Source organism: Malaclemys terrapin, chromosome 18 (genome assembly GCF_027887155.1).
Source record: "Malaclemys terrapin pileata isolate rMalTer1 chromosome 18, rMalTer1.hap1, whole genome shotgun sequence".
Lineage (NCBI taxonomy): Eukaryota > Metazoa > Chordata > Testudines > Emydidae > Malaclemys > Malaclemys terrapin.
The window spans coordinates 8722501-8741794 of NC_071522.1; the positions used below are offsets into that span (position 1 = coordinate 8722501).

Consider the following 19294-nt stretch of genomic DNA (forward strand, 5'->3'; position numbering starts at 1 on the left):
CTCTTTAAGAGTCTAGAGGAACACCTGGGAATCCCACACCTTGCACTAGGTAGCGTGAGTGACCTGGGAATGCTGAATGGAGATGGAGTGAGCACTAGGAGAGATCAGGAAAGGCTAAATTACACCCACCTCTGTTAATTTCAGTGGCAGCTATGCATACATATAGTAAACCAAGGCAGAATTTAAAGCCCCATAGGTTTAAAGACCAGAGATGAAGGGGTAGATCTGACTCCCATTGAAGTCCTGAGTCCTGTCCCATTTCTCTGTATGAGTGTTCTATCTATGTTCTTAAATGTACCCTGTCACCGAGCCACCAGACTGCCTCCAAAAGTTATAAAAACAGCGCACACAGAGATTTCTCTCTTGCTCCTCCTGTTCAGACAGCCAGGACCCTACTTCATTTATTTTGCATCTCCCTCCAATCACACCCGCACCCACCCTCCCAGCGGGGTGTTTCTGAACAAAGACATAGTCTAAAAAATGCGGGTTTGTTCTGAACGCAGCAGGTTCCGGACAGCCTCACTTCTGGAAATCAAAACTTTTGCCTAAAACGATGCACATTCTGTCAGCTGCGTAGGGGTTACGTGTTTTCTCCATGCTTTATTCTATTTGCATCGAGGCCGATAAGGTAACTGGCTTTTCATAGGCTCCATTAGTGCTCCATTTACCAAGACTAATAGTTACAGTGACCACCTTGTGTTACCCTCTACAAAGCTGGCATGTTTTTCAAACATCACTCACAATTCTCAAACTTAGCCTGCCTACTTTTATCAGAATAGGAGTATTTCTATTTCCAGCACCAGCACACACTGCACAGTCTTCTCCACAATTATTGGGCAGTGCTCAGCTTTCTGCCTTTCTCCCCAAACCCACAGTCTCATCATGAAAGTCTTGATGCAACTCCCTTTGAAGTCAATGGGAATTTTTCCATTGACATTAAAGGAAATTTGGCATTTGGCCTTAAGCGCATTGATATGGATGGTTGGTTTTGTTTGTTTGTTTACAATTGAAAAGTTCCTTCCAAGGTCTCATACCTCTATTTTTATTTATTCTTTAAAAAGCAACTATTTCTAATATACTTTACAGTTATTTTGCTGACACAGCAAGTCCCTCCATTTCAGATAGAATTTGTATGTTTCATGCAGTTTACCATTAATCATATTTTAAAACCAGAAAATTAAATGCTTGTATGAATTTTGATAACTGGATTAAAGGGGTGTAGGAGAAAAGTAGGCATGTGACCACAACACAGGACACTGGTGCATTAAATAAATATGTACCTACGTTAGCTCTCTTGAATATTTATTTCACAGCTTAACAGCAGGATTCCCTTAGAAAGCTTTCATTAAATCAGACCTTTCAGAGATCAGCTTTACAAGCCATTTTAAAAACAATAATAGTGATAGATGGATTGTTTGCAAACTAAATAGCCCCATTAACATCACTGCGAACCTCAATTCTGCAGAGTCACTTCCACCAGAGCTCATTCTTTTTTTAAAAAGCAAGTTTTATTTGGACTTTAAAAGATGAGATGATTTGTCAACTTAAAAACTGATTTAGGGTAGCTGGGGGAATGGGCTTGCTACACACAGAACTAGAGATTTTGCATTCTAATCATTAAGGGCTAGATTGTAACCTACAATCTTTGCTGCGTAAGAGGTGACATGTATCGGCACTTTCCAGAATGCAGACTCGGAGTATCTGGTTCCTTCCTCGCTCTGAAGGGAAGTAATCTCCACAAGGCCTTTACCACGCGCAGATTACTTTCTCTTCTGTGCCAGCTCAGCTGTGGTGAGTGTGGCACACTGCGGGGCAGAGTTTCAGAGTGAAACCACCACTTCCTTTCCCTGATCACCCACCTATGTGATGAGAAGGGCAGTAGCAACCCCACTAAGCCCATTCTTCCCTTCCACACAGAAACCCACAGAACTTCACACTGTATTCCCTTGTGCAGGCTTACTGGGCAAGCGATGTTCTTGCCCTAATAGAACAGCCTTGAAAAGAGATACCTGAAGCCAAACAGCGAGACAACTGTAAAGACACTTGTGACCCCCCCTACCCCTCCGCCAACTGTATCGTTTCTAACAACAAAGACAAAATACACAGCTGACTGGATAGAGGTTCTAATCTGTATCTCCCATCACAGAACATTCTCTAGGTCAGGCAGATGAAATCATAAATTTATAATACAGCATTACTTCAATTTTCCTCTTCATTTACTGCTGCGGTGCCCAGCTCTGCTCTAACGAGTCAAAGCCCAATCTGCACGGGGGAAATTGGCTGGCTGCATATCAATAGCACATTAGCACCATGCCCATGTGGATGCTTCATCAAGCCAAATTATGGTCCGGCCGACCTATCCACCATTTCCATTAGCCGCCATTCTCATCCTGCATTGGGCACTGAGCAATTTATTTGCTTCAGTACTTCTAGCGGATGATCAATCTCACAGTAATTACCTCTTGTTGCTAAACTAAAAATCAAGGCTTTGCCTGGATTACCTCCCTTGAAGAGAGATCGTCCTGTCCATGAAAGTGCAAACTTAAATCAACAATCAAATACAGTTTTACAACACAACTTTTACTCAGTTCTGTCTCCCTAACCAAAGATGGCAGATTCTATATATTCCATCTCTCAGGTCAGTTGGAAAGTGTCTCTAGTCTGTTGTTAAATTACTGACCCAACTAGACGGCTCAGATGGAAGCTTTGCCGATGTTCACGCTAACTTAGGGCCAGATCTTCAGCTGGCGGAAGATGCTCAATGGAACATGCAACCGGAGAATCTGACCCTTAAACTACAGTGGTGAAGTTTGGTCTTTATCTCTGCCACAGGTAGTTATGTGGTTTGTTCACAGTTCCAAAAAATACCGGGGGGAAAAATGTTTCCGGCATGGTGTTAATGTGATATGGATATGCAGCCAGCCAGTTTTCCCCTGTGCAGATTGGGCTTTGACTCATTAGACCTGAAAACAAAATGTTTTGAAAATGTTGTCACAATGGAAATGCCAAATAAATAAATAAAGTTTCCGATTGAACAAAAAACTTTTAAGTGGTTTTTAAAAATGTTTTTGCATTTTTGTAAATAAAATAGAAGGAAATTACAAAACCAAGTCATTTCAACCAAGAAACTCCGGATGTTTCATTTAGAAAATGTCAAACTGAAATCTTTACACTACTTCAGAATTATTTTTCTTCTAACACAAACAATTCAGCAAAATAGACAGGAAGTCATTAAACATTTCAGTGTTGCAGAATCTGCATTTTTCCACATACAAGTTCCCGCCAAAAAATTTCATCTAGCTTTACACACGATGGAACAGTGAACGCTGTTTTAAATATATACATTGACCAGCCTTTACAATTCCACTGCGTAGTATTTCCTATTGTAGCTATAGGAAACACATGAAAAACAGCAGTAGAGCCAAATACCACTGTGGAATAAATTCAAGTGGTCTTTAAATAGAAAAGCATCCAATAGAGATGAAACTTGCATTCAGTTTATAGGGCAAAATAAATGGGAAATAATATTATTATTATTTTTTTTTTAACTTAGAATTATTTTTTTTTCTGGTGATATCAAAGCACTTGATAAATATTCAACTGTTAATACTCTGTAAAGAAGCTATTAAAGCCATTTTACCAACAGGGAAACTGAGGCACAGAGTGGCTGAGTGATTTATCTAAGATCACACAGCATGTCATTAGTATTACTTGTATTTCAGCAGTGCCTAGAGCGCTCAACTAGGATCCCCACTGTGCTAGGTGCTGCACAAATGCATAAAACCAGACAGTCCCTGCCCTGAAACGCTTACAATCTCAACAGGCAAAGGGCAGGATAAAGGAAGTGACATTATTCCTATTTTACAGTGCTGAGGCACCGAGCGATTAAGACTTCATTCAGGTTTCAGAGTAGCAGCCGTGTTAGTCTGTATCCGCAAAAAGAACAGGAGTACTTGTGGCACCTTAGAGACTAACAAATTTATTAGAGCATAAGCTTTCGTGGACTACAGCCCACTTCTTCGGATGCATATAGCTGTGGGCTGTAGTCCACGAAAGCTTATGCTCTAATAAATTTGTTAGTCTCTAAGGTGCCACAAGTACTCCTGTTCTTTTTTAAGACTTCATTGATTCCCAAACATTTTATTAAGGTGACCCACCAACTGCATTTTCTCTCTTTTTGTGACCCGCCGTTACGTATAGACTATCGGTCAGGCTGACAGGGAGGGGGAGTGGGAGTATGGCATGGTCAGGGGCTGCAGAGCACCATTTAAAGCAGGGGGTACTGACTGTGATATCCCCCAGCCGTGCTGCCGCACCTCCCCGCCTGACTCACCTCTTCCCTCTCAGGCACCGCCCATTAGCCTGGCAGAGGTGCACCTCGGGGGGGGGGGGGGGGGAGGGGAGGATCTTATCTTCCCATTAGCCCCTACTCTCACCCCTCCCCAAGAGCCTTCCTCAGCCCCTGAGGGAGCCCTCTTACTGCCCACTCACAGGAGCCCCTGGCTTCCTACCCCACTCCCTGCTTCTTACCCCTCCCAGCTCGTGAGCCTCATGTCTGTTCATCCTGCTTCCCAGTTCCCGGTGCCAAGAGGAGCAGGTGGCTCCATTTTGGCACATCGAGGGCCTGAAACGCATAGTGGGCCCGGGTGTCATGCTGGCAGCACTCCAAGCCATGTGGCCTGTGCGCTGTAGTCAGAAGACTGCTATAGCGGCTGGTACCACCTCGCACGTGACCAGTTAAGGGCTACGGGTTGCAATAGGCCATTTTTTTATTCCCACTGAGGCATGGTGACCCATCTAGAACCTTCCGGCAACCCACTGATGGGTTGGGATCCATCATTTGGGAAACACTGACTTAAGTGACTTGCCCAAGGTTGCGCAGGGAGTTGATGTCAGGGAAAGGACATTTAACCGGGCTCCTGACTCTCTGTCCTCAGCTCTAGCCACAAGAGCACATTTCCACTCTGTGAGCAGGAGAGTCCCCAGCCTCGTGGTTAGAGTCCACGCCAATAACTGCAGGGAGAGATAAGGGATCTGGCCCCACCCACTCCACCAGGTTCTGATCCAGGGCCCTCTGGAGTATCGTAAGGACGGCATTCATTACCTACAGTCCAGCTAACAACCTCCCCTGAGTCTCTTCCTACCGCTCTGTCCCTCCCTAAGATGCGTCGTGGCTTGTGGTTGTCTTCTGTGACAAAGGCCTCCGTGGGCTAAGGAGTCCATGCTTCCTGTAAAGGTCCCTCCTCCTGGTATAGTCCCCTCGCTAGTCATGAGTACAGGTCTGTCTCCTCCTGCCAGTCACAGTCACGGCCTGTGCTGCAGTGCCTCCTCTTAATAGTGCTACCAACTTTCTAATCGCACAAAACCAAACACCCTAGTGCTGCCCCTTCCCCGAGGCCCTGCCCCCCACTCACTACATTCCCCCTCCCTCAGTGGCTCGCTCTCCCCCACCCTCACTCACTTTCACTGGGTTGAGGCAGGGAGTTGGGGTGTGGGAGGGGGTACGGGCTCTGAGCTGGGGATGAGTCGTTTGGGGTGCAGGAAGGGGCAGAGGGATTTGGAGTGCAGGAGAGTGCTGCGGGTTGAGGCAGGGGGATTGGGGTACAGAAGGGGGTGAGAGCTCTGGGCTAGGGGTGCAGGCTCTGGGGTGGAGCCAAGGATGAGGGGTTCGAAGTGTGGGAGGGGCTTTGGGCTGGGGCAAGGGGTTGGGGTGTTTGGGGTGTGTGAGGGCTCTGGGATGGGGCTGGGATCAGGGGTTTGGGCTGCAGGAACCGGCTCTGGGTTTGACGGTGAGGGGGCATGGGGTTGGGGTGCGGGCTTATCTCTGGTGGCTCCCGGTCAGTGGTGTAGTGGGGGTGCTAAGGCAGGCTTCCTGCCTGTCCTGGCATCACAGACCCCGCTCTGCACCGGAAGTGGCCAGCAGCAGGTGTGGCTCCTAGGCGGAGGCGCGCAGGTGGCTCTGTGCGCTGCTCTTGCCTGCAGGCACGGCCCCCCTCCACCTCCCATTGGCCAGTTCCCGGACGATGGGAGTGCAGAGCCGGTGCTCGGGGCAGGGGCCACACGCAGAGCCCCCCTGATTAGGAGCCAGACCTGCTGCTGGCCACTTCCGGGGCACAATGTGGTGCCAGACCAGGTAGGGACTAGCCTGTCTTAGATGGGCAGCACCACCGACCGGACTTTTAATGGCCCAGTCAGCAGTGCTGAGCGAAGCTGCCAGGGTCCCTTTTTGACTGGGTGTTCTGGCTGAAAACTGAACACCTGGTCACCCTACCTGTTAAGCCCTCCTCCAGCTGAAGCATGCCAAGCAGGCCCGTTGGGTCAGGGCTTCCTGGGCCTAGAGCTCTTCCCTTACCCCTGCGTCCCTAGTGTTGGGTTTATCGAACCCATCATTAAGTAGCCGCCTCATAAAAGGAAACAGCATTTATGCTGCACAAGACTTTATTTAGTCTAATACGAAGAAAGGGAAACAATATAGATTCATAGATTCTAGGACTGGAAGGGACCTCGAGAGGTCGAGTCCAGTCCCCTGTCCGCATGGCAGGACCAAATACTGTCTAGACCATCCCTGATAGACATTTATCTAACCTACTCCTAAATATCTCCAGAGACGGAGATTCCACAACCTCCCTAGGCAATTTATTCCAGTGTTTAACCACCCTGACAGTTAGGAACTTTTTCCTAATGTCCAACCTAGACCTCCCTTGCTGCAGTTTAAGCCCATTGCTTCTTGTTCTATCCTTATAGGCTAAGGTGAACAAGTTTTCTCCCTCCTCCTTATGACACCCTTTTAGATACCTGAAAACTGCTATCATGTCCCCTCTCAGTCATTTCTTTTCCAAACTAAACAAACCCAATTCTTTCAGCCTTCCTTCATAGGTCATGTTCTCAAGACCTTTAATCATTCTTGTTGCTCTTCTCTGGACCCTCTCCAGTTTCTCCACATCTTTCTTGAAATGCGGTGCCCAGAACTGGACACAATACTCCAGTTGAGGCCTAACCAGAGCAGAGTAGAGCGGAAGAATGACTTCTCGTGTCTTGCTCACAACACACCTGTTAATACATCCCAGAATCACGTTTGCTTTTTTTTTTGCAACAGCGTCACACTGTTGACTCATATTTAGCTTGTGGTCCACTATAACCCCTAGATCCCTTTCTGCTGTACTCCTTCCTAGACAGTCTCTTCCCATTCTGTATATGTGAAACTGATTTTTCCTTCCTAAGCGGAGCACTTTGCATTTGTCTTTGTTAAACTTCATCCTGTTTACCTCAGACCATTTCTCCAATTTGTCCAGATCATTTTGAATTATGACCCTGTCCTCCAAAACTGTTGCAATCCCTCCCAGTTTGGTATCATCCTCAAACTTAATAAGCGTACTTTCTATGCCAATATCTAAGTCGTTAATGAAGATATTGAACAGAGACAGTCCCAAAACAGACCCCTGCGGAACCCCACTCGTTATGCCTTTCCAGCAGGATTGGGAACCATTAATAACAACTCTCTGAGTACGGTTATCCAGCCAGTTATGCACCCACCTTATAGTTGCCCCATCTAAATTGTATTTGCCTAGTTTATCGATAGGGATTGTTCAGTGGTTTGAGCATTGGCCTGCTAAACCCAGGGTTGTAAGTTCAATCCTTGAGAGAGGTCCACTTCAGGATCCGGGACAAAATCAGTACTTGGTCCTGCTAGTGAAGGCAGGGGGCTGGACTTGATGACCTGTCAAGGTCCCTTCCAGTTCTAGGAGATGGGATATCTCCATTATAAAAAAAAAAAAAAAAAAAAAAAAAAAAAAAATATCATGCGAGACTGTGCCAAATGCCTTACTAAAGTCTAGGTATACCACATCCACAGCTTCTCCCGTATGCACAAGACTCGCTATCCTATCAAAGAAAGCTATCAGATTGGTTTGACACGATTTGTTCTTTACAAATCCATGCTGGCTATTCCCTATCACCTTACCACCTTCCAAGTGTTTGCAGATGATTTCCTTAATTACTTGCTCCATTATCTTCCCTGGCACAGAAGTTAAACTAACTGGTCTGTAGTTTCCTGGGTTGTTTTTTCCCTTTTTATAGATAGGCACTATATTTGCTCTTTTCCAGTCTTCTGGAATCTCTCCCGTCTCCCATGATTTTCCAAAGATAATAGCTAGAGGCTCAGATACCTCCTCTATTAGCTCCTTGAGAATTCTAGGATGCATTTCATCAGGCCCTGGTGACTTGCAGGCATCTATATTTTAAAGTTTCTCACCAAAAACAAAACAAAACTGTCCACACAATCAACAAATCAGCAGCGCTGCACCTGGAAGTTTTCTGTCTTTACCTGCATGATGGGCAGTGCAAGATAAACAAAACTCACTGTTGAGATGTGAACAGTCTGAACACGTCCGGGCTCACAGAGCCTTGCTTTTAAAATCAATTCAAATGTTCAAATCAATAAAAGCAAATTATAGTTTCCCCAACACAAGTAAGCAGTGCTCAGTGGCTTATCTGCGTTATTATTTGAAGGATACAATGTATCTACGGAAGAGTTAACCCAACACCTTCTGATTATGTAGCTTATTGTGAAGGGCTGCAGTCAAAGTGGTTGTTTAGGTGTTTTCTCTGGTCTATAAAAATGGCCCGGTACCGAAGACATCCCATTTCAGGTATTCTGGCGCCAGCACAAATTATACATTACTTTAAGTTTTAAGATGCTGGAAGAGAAGGCTTAGTCCTCAAAGCGCTTGTTTAGACTGCGGTTAATTTACACCAGTGCAGGACTGTGCTGATGCTAGTATCGATCATAGACATCCTGCATTGGTATAAGAAGTGGTTTGCATTATGGTGCAAGGCATTTATTACAACATTACACTATGTCTCTGCCAGCAGGTTGCTGGTGCAAGAATCCCCCAGGTAAACTAAACCTAAGTCTCACGTTTAAAATACCTAGTATTATAGGATCAAATCCCAGCAGGGCTGACTCAGCCATTCATCCTTCAAGATAGATAAACACATGATACTCAGTTTCTGAGGAGATCTTAAAATCAAGGCCCTGGCACCTCTGGATGGATAGTAAGGACCTCACAATGCTTTCAGTAATAGTTTGCTTGCCTGTCTCTGGGCAAAATGTTCCCCACCCTATTGTACAATGGGCTGCAGAGGTATCTGGATGTAAAAGTTGGTGTTTGTACAAGCCTCCTTTGTGATGAAAGACACTATCTTCCTTTGCATCCCCCTCCCAAACATCTTCACATCTTCTTTTATGCTCTCTTACTTTCTTCTGTGTGGAAACAACCTCCTTTAAAGCACATTCCCTCTTCCAAGCTCTTCAGCTGTGACAAATGTATGATTTCTCCACTACCTTGTGCTCGTACTGTGAGTGGTGATGCTCAGTTGTAAAAGGTCCGGGTCCTCTGATGTTTATACATAGCAGCATTATTATTAAGGGAAGGTGATTTTTGACTGAGAGGCATCTTTCAGTTTCCAACCACTCCAAAATGACTGGACTCTGGGGTATGAGGAGCACTGTAATCTCATAGGTGGACTAGATCAGTGGCTTTCAATCTTTTCCGTCATGTACCACGTTACAAAATTAAAGGTTTTGGGATGCCCATGCAGAAAGGGAGAGTGGCTATGACCCTCGAATTGAGAACCCATAGTCAAGGTGCATGCAAAACAAAGATAATTCCCAGTGGTGAATGGGGGAGATTATGTATTGAGGAGCAACTACGGTGGAGGAACATTTGCTACAGAGCAGACATGTTCTCCCTTCCTCTCTTTCAGTCCAAACAGTTGATCTTCCTCCTGTTACAAAGCAAATGGAAGAGTTAACTGAATGGCGACTAGGGCAGTTGAAGAAGATGCTGAATGCTACAAAGGGTGCTACATTTTGGAGGCTAGAAAGGTTCCTAAATGCTCTGCGAGACACCCAGGGAATATATGCCTAATAAAGAGTTCCCCTTCCCTAATTTTGTCCCGGAGGCAGCTTCTCCTCTATTAAACAGACTCTGATGGAGGGGAGGGGAGGGGGGGAGGAATGACCTTCCTTGAAGGGCACAAGCTTCTTTTATGCATGAGCTCAGCCTACCTAAATTGAACGTGTGCAGTAATGCAGAGCCCCAATCTGGCTTATGCAATGATATAAAACGTCTCTTGGAGACTTCCTGAAATTCGATGCTCACACCAGGTAGCATTCCAAGGATATACACTTTACGGGCTGAGCGGTTCGGTCTCTGGAGGGGTTTGCAATTTAAAAGGGGTCCAGCTTTATGATTAACATCAGTACTTCTAAGGTACCCATCACTGCGGGAAGCTTGCTGAAAGAGTCCCGCAAGATCCGAGTCGCTCGGGGTAGGAAGTGCCACAGCCAGGTGCATTCCCCTGAAAACCCCCATGAGTTTGACTCGGGGCTTTCTTTGCTGTGGCATTCCCAGTGAGTGGCACTGCTGGAGGTGGTTTGTCAGTAATGTATGCCATTTAGGGCTTTTTAGATATGCATGAGGCCATAGCACCTGGGAAAGGTCAGTAACCAATGCAGAAGCAGCAGGATTGGTGCAATGTGATCATATCTGTACGCTCTATATTAAGAGAGTTCAAAGATGCCCTGCGTGGTTCAGAGCTGCTGGCTGGATATGATAACAGGGCATTAGCTGGACAGGATGTGGCTTCTTGAGTTCCTGCTGGAGGACTGCAAGTTTTAGTGTTGTGGGAAGCCAACTCTCCCTGTACAAGTCATCTCCGATTTCAGTCAGATGAGGACTCTGTGTGCTACCACTACCTATAAGGGGCACAGACCCAGTTCACAAGCCGTCGCATGGGCTTCCTGCTGTATTTCCAGGGCTCTTACTTGTGAAACTGGCCCAAACTGAATCCTCCATTGATGCTGGCTCTGCATCTGTGTTGGAGAGATTGTCTCGGAGTCCACTACTCCTTCCTGTGAAGTAGGACACTAGGGAGTAGGAGCTAGTTGGGGTTAAAACTGCTCCAACTTGTTCTTTTGGCAGAGTGGTTAAATAATGTTCTCAGTCTCCCTGAAGGGCAGGTCTCTTACACTGGATGACAGAAAGACTGAGACAGCCCAGTAGCTGCTGTGGCACAGGGCTCAGTCTGCCTACGCTCTTAGAGAAGTTACGTCCTTTTAAAAAGTACTCTGATTTTGTCCCAATCAACCAATAATCACGGAACAGGGCTATCTATGTCCTTCTCGGTTCCAGCTGCTGCTAGATTCTTGGGGCAGCAATGATTAATGAGGAAGACCAACTTCCTTAATAGCGCTGAGGGAAGCACTATGCACTCTTTCCTTTGAGTGGTCTGGTGTATTCTTTCTCCTGATTTTCTTTTCTTTTCATGAGCTGCATCTGGAGAAGGTGACCTTGGACAAGGGCTTCTGGAGACCCGTATAAAAACTTTCGAGAGCAGCTCCGGTTCACTCAGTCTCCGTGAAACTAAATGTCTAAAGCTAGTAATGGAGTAATTCTGACAAAGGCCTCTTGGGATCTTAGCAAAATATTCAGATACTTCAAAATCTCCCTCTGGCAATATGTTACTTCGTATGCCTCATTGTTTGCTGGGTTAATTACACCCTTCTTCCTCTCAGGGATTGGGCCTCATTGCATGTCATTGCCAGAGGTTGGAAATCAAAAATTCCTCACTGAGCCTTTTGCTGACATGCCCAGTTTCCAACCTTGAAGTGTACTTTTACCGGCAACCCTTGAAAAATGGGAATTAAAATGGTCATGCAGATAGATTTGGACTTCTGTGTTGTGACTTTGTTATTTAGCAATTAATTATTTAATATGGTGCCACTACAGCAATCAGGAACTTGGAAGAAGGGGAAAAAAATAGCTAGAGCAGATAATTAAGTATCTGGCCTTCAACATGAATCAATCATTCATTCAGAGCAAGTCCCCATGATTTGAAATCTAATAAGAGCATGTTAAGAGTGGTCCTGTGAAAACCAGTGGAACGGAACCAGTGTGGTTGATCTAATGAAGTCATACATTGCACATGAGTAACAGGCACCTGTATGCCAAAGAAAGGAATTTGCCAAAATGCATACATATTGCTTGCTTTCAACAGAAATAAATGTATTAGCCCAGGGTTTCTTTCATCATCTCTTAGTTTTAATGTTCAAAGCAACCTTATTCAAAGAGATAGCCCTAGTGAAAATTAGTCATAACATGCCTCAGGGTTAAATTCTCCTTTCAGATCACTGTGCTGGGCTCTGGCTCTGAAAATTCTTCTTGCTCAACATGCACTGATCTCTCATTGATGTCAAAGGAAGAACAGAACATTAGGGTCAGGATTCGCAATAGTGAGTTGAAAAGAAAATTTTGCCCTTGGTCCTTTTGCCTAGGCTATAATTCCACTGCGTCTCTTTTAAATGCAGGTGACTGAGCCCTGTCTTGGAGAATTAGTTAACAAGGTTGCATTCAACCAACTCCCATGAACAAAAAACTAGACACCACCGTAGAACAAAGTGCTAAGGAGCACGAAAGTAGATAGTTGAAATGAACATGGGTCTGGTAGAACAGGATGAATAATTTAATCCTAAATTTTAAATTTCCAAAACTGAGCATCACATTAAGGGAGAGAAGTTGGGGGCAGTGGAAGAGAATAAAATATGTCCATCTGAAGAGATTGAACTATTGCATCCAAGAACAGATCAGCTTCAAGGCCCCTGAACTGACCTACTACTAATTCAGGGTAAAAACACACACCGTGGGAAAGTCCTTTCTCAGTCTGGTGGTGCCTGACTTCAGGAACATCAATAAATGGCCTGATTGTTGCAGGTATTGAGCACGCCCAACTTCCAGTGACTTTAACCTGAGCTCCGTGTGCTCCACAGCGGGAAGACGTGAGGCCACTTGCACCCTGACCCTGCAATGAACTTCGTGTGGGAAGAACCCTGAACTGCTGCATTGTAGCCAAGGATCCAGCCATTCAAAGATCACTGAAGGACTCGGGGGCCTTATTTAGGTGCCTAACTTTAGGCATCACCCACATTTTGGAAGACTTCAGCCTTTATTATTTAGTAGATTGAGAAGGGGTGAGGACAACACTTACAAATCTTAGATTAAAAACAGAGCCACAGCCAGGTTGGTTTGTTTTCCTTCCACAGTACCGATTGGCTTCCCAGGTTATAAGCCTCTCTCGTGGGGACACCAACACCCCCCCTGTGTGCCAGCTACAGCAGAGTTTCAGGAAGCACCATCATTTCATGCACTGATTGAACAGCAGGGGAGCAATATCCCAGTCCCCTTAAGGAAGTATGGGCTATTCGGGATCTCTTCCCTCTCTCAGCTGTTATTATGCAGCACCTAGTATAATGGGGCTCCAAACTTTGGATCGCGGCTCCTAAGCTCAACCCCAATACAAATACAATAATTATTTATTATTCTTAATGACAACAGTTCACAACATTTCACAAGTCAGCCCTCCTCTCACCAAAAAAAAATCACGAAGTTGGCTTAAAAATCATGAAACTAACAAGTATCAATGTCGGGTTCTTTTTATTTGTCCTTTGGTGTCTCCTAAAAAGCTTATTTTATCGATATAGATATAGATAGATAAACACACACACACACGGAAGTTGAGATTTTTGGGTGACAACATGATTCCAGCAGGTAGGGGGTGTTAAGAACCCTCTCCCTCCAATTTCAAGTCAGATGATAAAATGGTGAGAGTTGGTAACACTGGTTCAAACAAACCCCAGGACCCTGGGCTGGTTAGTGGAGCAGGAAGAGGAACATTAAACACAATATAGAGGAGACAAGAGCGGAGGATGGACCCATCTATTGCAGAATTTGCGGGAGCTTTAACATGTCCGTTTCTCCTGCAGGGTGAATTCTACAGAACAACACTGAGTGGGGAAGAGGCAAGGAGAGAAAAGGTTTCAGGACTGTAGGCAATGGAGGCAGTGTGGCCTAGTAGACAGAGCACAGCATTAGGATTCAGAAGAGCTGGGTTCTATTCCTCGCTCTTCCACTGGCCTGCTGGATGATCTTGGGCAAGTTACTTCCCCCCTCTGTGCCTCAGTTTTCCCATCTGTATAATGGGGATAACTATGCTTTTTTTTTTTTTTGTACCTCCTTTGTAAAATGCTTTGGGATCTATGGATGAAAGAGCTTTGTATTGGGACTCAGGAGACCTGGGCTCTATTCCTGGCGGGTAAGCTAGATACATTTTCCAACAGGGGTCTCAGCTTTGTTGATCCCCCTTTCCACCCTCCATCATTACATATTGTTGGTGGTTAACCCAACCGTTAAGGGAAGGAGTAGGGAAAAGAAAAACACATAGACTTTGGACTTTTGGTTAGTTAATACAGGAAAGACTCAGTTTTGCCTAGGAAACACCTTCAAGCACCCTCACTCTATGAACGCAGCAGGGGTCAACTATTGGAAAAGTTAAATAATACAAAGGGTGGGGCGGGAGATTGAGCAACAATGTATGTTTTTCTAAAAATATGCTGGCAATGGATTTGCTGCATCCTGACTCAGTAACTCTGAAGAAAGTATATAAAGAGGTTGTCAGATTATATAGAAAAAAGAAACTATCTAGGCAGAAACAAATGAGAACCAATTATAACTAAAAGACCTCCTGAACAAATAGAATTTTGCCATTAAATATCATTTATCCCATTTAATTAGTATTTTCTGGACACAATACTCCGAACTAAAATACCGTTCTGTCTCCTTGAAACCTGTAATTATTGTTGCGACCTGCACTATTATGCATCTCCTCTGCTTTCTCCATCCTGCATGCCATTTAAAGCTGCAAGATTTTCAATTATCTATGCTGAACTGTCAAAGACACCTTTAAGAGAAGGGGAATAATGTGTGACTCAATTCCTCTAAAAAGGAAAAGAGATCATTTTTAGTCAGAACGAACGCGCTGCATCTTTCATCATTCTATTTTTGTGAATAAGAGTAAAACAGGCTATTTAAAACATCCATTTAAATGCAAATTTTGATATCCCAGGAAGAAGAAAAAAAAAGTTAATCATTTACCATAGACAGGATTATTTCCCCACTCCCACCGTTTAAATTTTAGAGTTGCACACTGTGTGTAAGCTCAGTAATTCACGCACCTCTGCACCTTTAAATGGGGAAGACAACACAGGTAGATGCTTTCTGTTTCAGTAGTTCCATGGCTACTTCACACTTACCCAACATTCCCATCCCTAGCATAAAAGCGTCCATGGTATATGGTAATCCTCGTGCCCTTCCTCTTGTCCCTGGTGGAAACATCACTTCTTTAGGTTGTGCTTTCTTACATTCTACCTATTGAGCAGAAACATGTACAAATGAGATGCAAATGAATTCCATGTAAATGTCAAATGCAGAACTGAGCTAGATAAAGGGGGGGGAAATTATTTTTAGCTTTGGTTTTTTTTTCCCCAAATGTGAACTTTAAAAATAGTCCACCAGTGTAAACGAATCTAAAAAGAATAAATATGTGCATGTCTCTTTAAACACATAGCAAAACTCTGTTAAAATGATAAAATGCAGGTTTAATAAGTTGTCCTATTTCTGAAACAAAAACCTATGCTCTGTTTACTCTCAAATGATTCTTTGCAGGCATGGAATGAATGAAGGAAAGTCATTGGCACAGTTCTATTACGAGTGATAACAGAAAATGACTATTGGTGATCATTACAGAAAGCTCCATTTTAAATGTGAATAAAGAATCAATATTTCTACCCGGCAGAGGAATTTCTTTAAATCCTACCAGTAAATGATCCACATTCTCTCTCTTCTAGTTATTCCCTTTATCTTTTGAAGTTTCTTAATACCATTTAAACCATAAAACAAATCTCTAATTAATAACTTTTTAAAATCTTGCAAACACAAGCGTAACCAAGAGAGTACACGGGTGCTTTGACAGTGTGAACTTCAGAACAGATTTTTGTCTCATGCACCAGAACCAAGCCAGTGGAAAAGGCATGGAATGAGGAATCAGAAGACTTGGGGTCTAGGCTTGGGCTCTGCCACTGATTTGATCCTTAGGTAAATCCCTAAGTGAATTTTCGGTCTCCCCTCCAGTCCCACCCTTTGTCTGAATTGGTCCATTTAGAACTCAAGCTCTGTGAAATTGCTTCTTACGACATGTTTGTACAGTGACTAGCACAGTGGGGCCCTGACCTTGGTTGGGGCCCCTTGTCACAATTATAATGCAAACAACAAAAGCATCTGCTTTTCTGATTGTGGATTGAACACACCAACCTCTAACCCGCAGCAATGAAGAACAGAATTGGCAATGTTTAGCATATGCAGATTGGGTTGGTGGATTCACTTTAAGCAGGGAAACGTCTCTTCCACAGGCCCCGCTACTTGAATGAGCAAGCACAGGTGGGCGTGCTTCCTACGTGAAAACAGGTAATTACACCAGACAAACCCAGGGAGGTAGAATAATACGGCTAAATGCTTCTGTTCCTAATAGCCCTATCAGTGACTGTGTATTCATTGTCTTATGAAAACTGACTGCCTGTTCCTAGGCAACCTGATCAGCGAAAATTTCAGGTTTACATAATTTTCATTTAGGTAACATAAAGGTTAACTGACTGTAATGGGAGTATTTTAAACAAAACCACCTACTCTTCCACTTTCTATTGCAAACCCCACCACGGATCTTATTTACTTAGCTTGCTCGCAACACTTCACAAAGCAATAATGCTCAGATTCCGCCAACAACGATGTCAAAACACTCGCATCTTGCCAACAGATCTGCCAGAATCCATCGAACTTTGGAATGGAATGCCTCTAGAGTTTTTCTGATGTCACTGTTTTTCCAGTGAGTGCCTGGGTCAGGATTGCTCAGTGGGTATAGTGGGAGAAGAGCAGGGAGAGGAAAGGGGAGCCACTGGTGGAAACTGGAAGTATTTGAGAGTCTTATGATTAAAGCGTACAGGAAACCTGGGTTCCATACCATAGGTGCTGGAACTAGAGGTGCTGCCGCACCCCCTGGCTTGAAGTGGTTTCCATCATGATGCAGGGTTTACAATTTGGTTCAATTACTCTCAGCACCCCCACTATACAAATTGTTCCAGCGCCCCTGTCCCACACACCCCCACCTCTGCCACTGACTTGCTTTATAATCCTATACAAGTGGCTTCATTTCTCTGTGCCTCGGTTTCTCCATCTGCAAAATGAGGACAATATACATCCTGCAACACAGGTGCGTTGGGATTGGAAGTCAGATGTGCAAGACATTTTGCAGTCCTCAGAAGGATGCTGCTATGTAAAGGAAAAGCATTGTTACTGTGAGTGCTCTTTGCTGGATATATGAATTGTGGGTGACTGATGAGACCAGCTGCAAAAGATTTAAAAGGAGGCAGGCGAAATAGGTTAAACAGACATTATGAACAAGAGAGGCATCTGAAATGGAGACACCCGCTCTCTGCATGTCCTGTAAACTCAGGCAAGGCCATGGCAGTACCAGCAGTGTATTCCTTCCTCTTCTCTTCAGCGATGGTGATGGTAGCAGTGAGTCCTCAGTGAAGGAATACATCCACAGACTGAGGGAGAAACAAGCAAGCGACTTTCCCACCATTTTAAATAATGGGTCTGTTCTCATAGCTTCAGCCTCCCTGCTGTTTAGAGCACCACAGAAGGATCAACTTACATCGATTTGCCCTCTTCCCTTCTCCTCAAAATGTTTATTGGTTCACAATGTCATGGGCTGTGTGAATGAGAGCTTCATGGATAGTCACCAGACTGAGTGATAGGGTTTCACAACAGTCTCTTTTAAAGAAAGAGACAGAAAGAGAAGGAAAAAAGAAAAAAATCCTTCCACATTTGTTAATTCAAAATCTCAGCATAGGCCTCTGGAGGTGTATGTTGCATCTATCTAGAGAAGAGGCCCTGGACTGGGACTCAGACAATCTGGGTTTCAATTCCCAGCTCTGCCACAGATTTACTGTATAACCCTGGGCGAGTCACTTAATCCCTCTGTGCCTTATGCTTCTCTGGCTCCCATGTGTTTGTGAAATACTCAGATACTATGGAGATAGGGACCATACAAGTATCTAGATAAATATAAGAGAAACAGACCAAAAAAAAAAAAGTAATGGAGAAACAGATCAAACGGAAGAAGAACTCCCCCAAGCTCGACTGAGTGTCTCTTTTCCCACCAATTCAACCCTGCACTTGAAGACACTAACCTGATTACTGTGGTAGTTAGGAATGAAGCTCAAAATTCCCCCACTATCTGGGGCGGCCCTTAATGAGGGCTGCTTCATCTCGCAGCAATTCAGGCAACCATCAGCTTCCATTTCAGTTCATAAAAGGTTTCTCCACAAAGTTCTCATTAAAATTTAGGTTCTAGCCCCCCTAAATTCAAAGTGACACTCAGGGGAAACTTATTTCTTATTACTGGTTTGTATTACAGAAGCACCTAGAGGCTAGGGCCCCGTTGTGCTAGGCACTATACAAACACAACGGAGACAGCCCCTGTCTAGAAGAGTTTACAATTTCAGTGTTAAAGAATATAGACAATAGGTGGATACAACAGATGGGGGAAAACACAAGGAAACAATGAAACACCCTCCTAAAAACAGTGGTCATAGCAAGCCAGCCACCTAGCCACTGTTGAGGTTTTTTTTGTAGGCATCATGGCAGTGGAAAGTTTTAAGGAGGACCAGAAGGGCTGGAATGGGAAACTGACCCTAAATTCAAGCAAAATGCTATAATCTTTGACATAACCTTTCCATAACGTTTCCAGTGAGTTTCGAGTCTAAATGCAATATGGCAGGCTTCCCATGAATTTGAGTTTTGTGGCCAACAGTTGTCATCCCTCTTGTTGAAACCCGAATGGTCAGGGAAAAAAACCTTGATGTTACTTCCTCCCTGCTCCTCCTATAAAAGCAAAAATCCTTCTTCAGGCAACAAGTACACAACACAGTTCCATGTTCTCATGTGTTCTCTCTAAGTACTAGATGAAAAAGTTCAGCAACCACCTCTGCAACTTCCCTTTTTGTTTGTTTTTAATCAGAGGGCTATTTATCAGGAGTATGCCCAATTCAATTTCCTCAGGCAAATTCAAGTGGAGTGATCAGTGGAGGTGTATCATTTCATTTCTCAATCATATTCTTCAGCTTCACCACTGCTCAAAATGTCACGGAGTCATTGGTTACACCTCAGAGCAGCTTTCATTGCAAATATTCAGAATGATAAAAAACAATCTAGCCTGGCTAGAGGAACAATTAACAGGAAAATGAAGTTTGGATTAACACCGTTAGAAACAATAACCCAGTAATTAGCTTCTGCAACCACAAAACAGACTACCGCTGGTTTCAGAAAGATGATCTTAATTT

At 44.2% G+C, this 19294-nt stretch overlaps 1 protein-coding gene across 14 annotated transcripts in view; it reads right to left on the reverse strand.

Annotated features, from left to right (window-relative positions):
• The window catches only part of MSI2 (musashi RNA binding protein 2), a 401448-nt gene that overhangs the window by 62851 nt on the left and 319303 nt on the right, over window positions 1-19294 (reverse strand). For all 14 annotated transcript variants that reach the window (XM_054008322.1, XM_054008327.1, XM_054008328.1 and 11 more), the window contains one exon: window positions 15149-15263. In XM_054008322.1, coding sequence (XP_053864297.1) covers window positions 15149-15263 — 115 coding nt within the window. The remainder of the gene's footprint in view (window positions 1-15148; window positions 15264-19294) is intronic.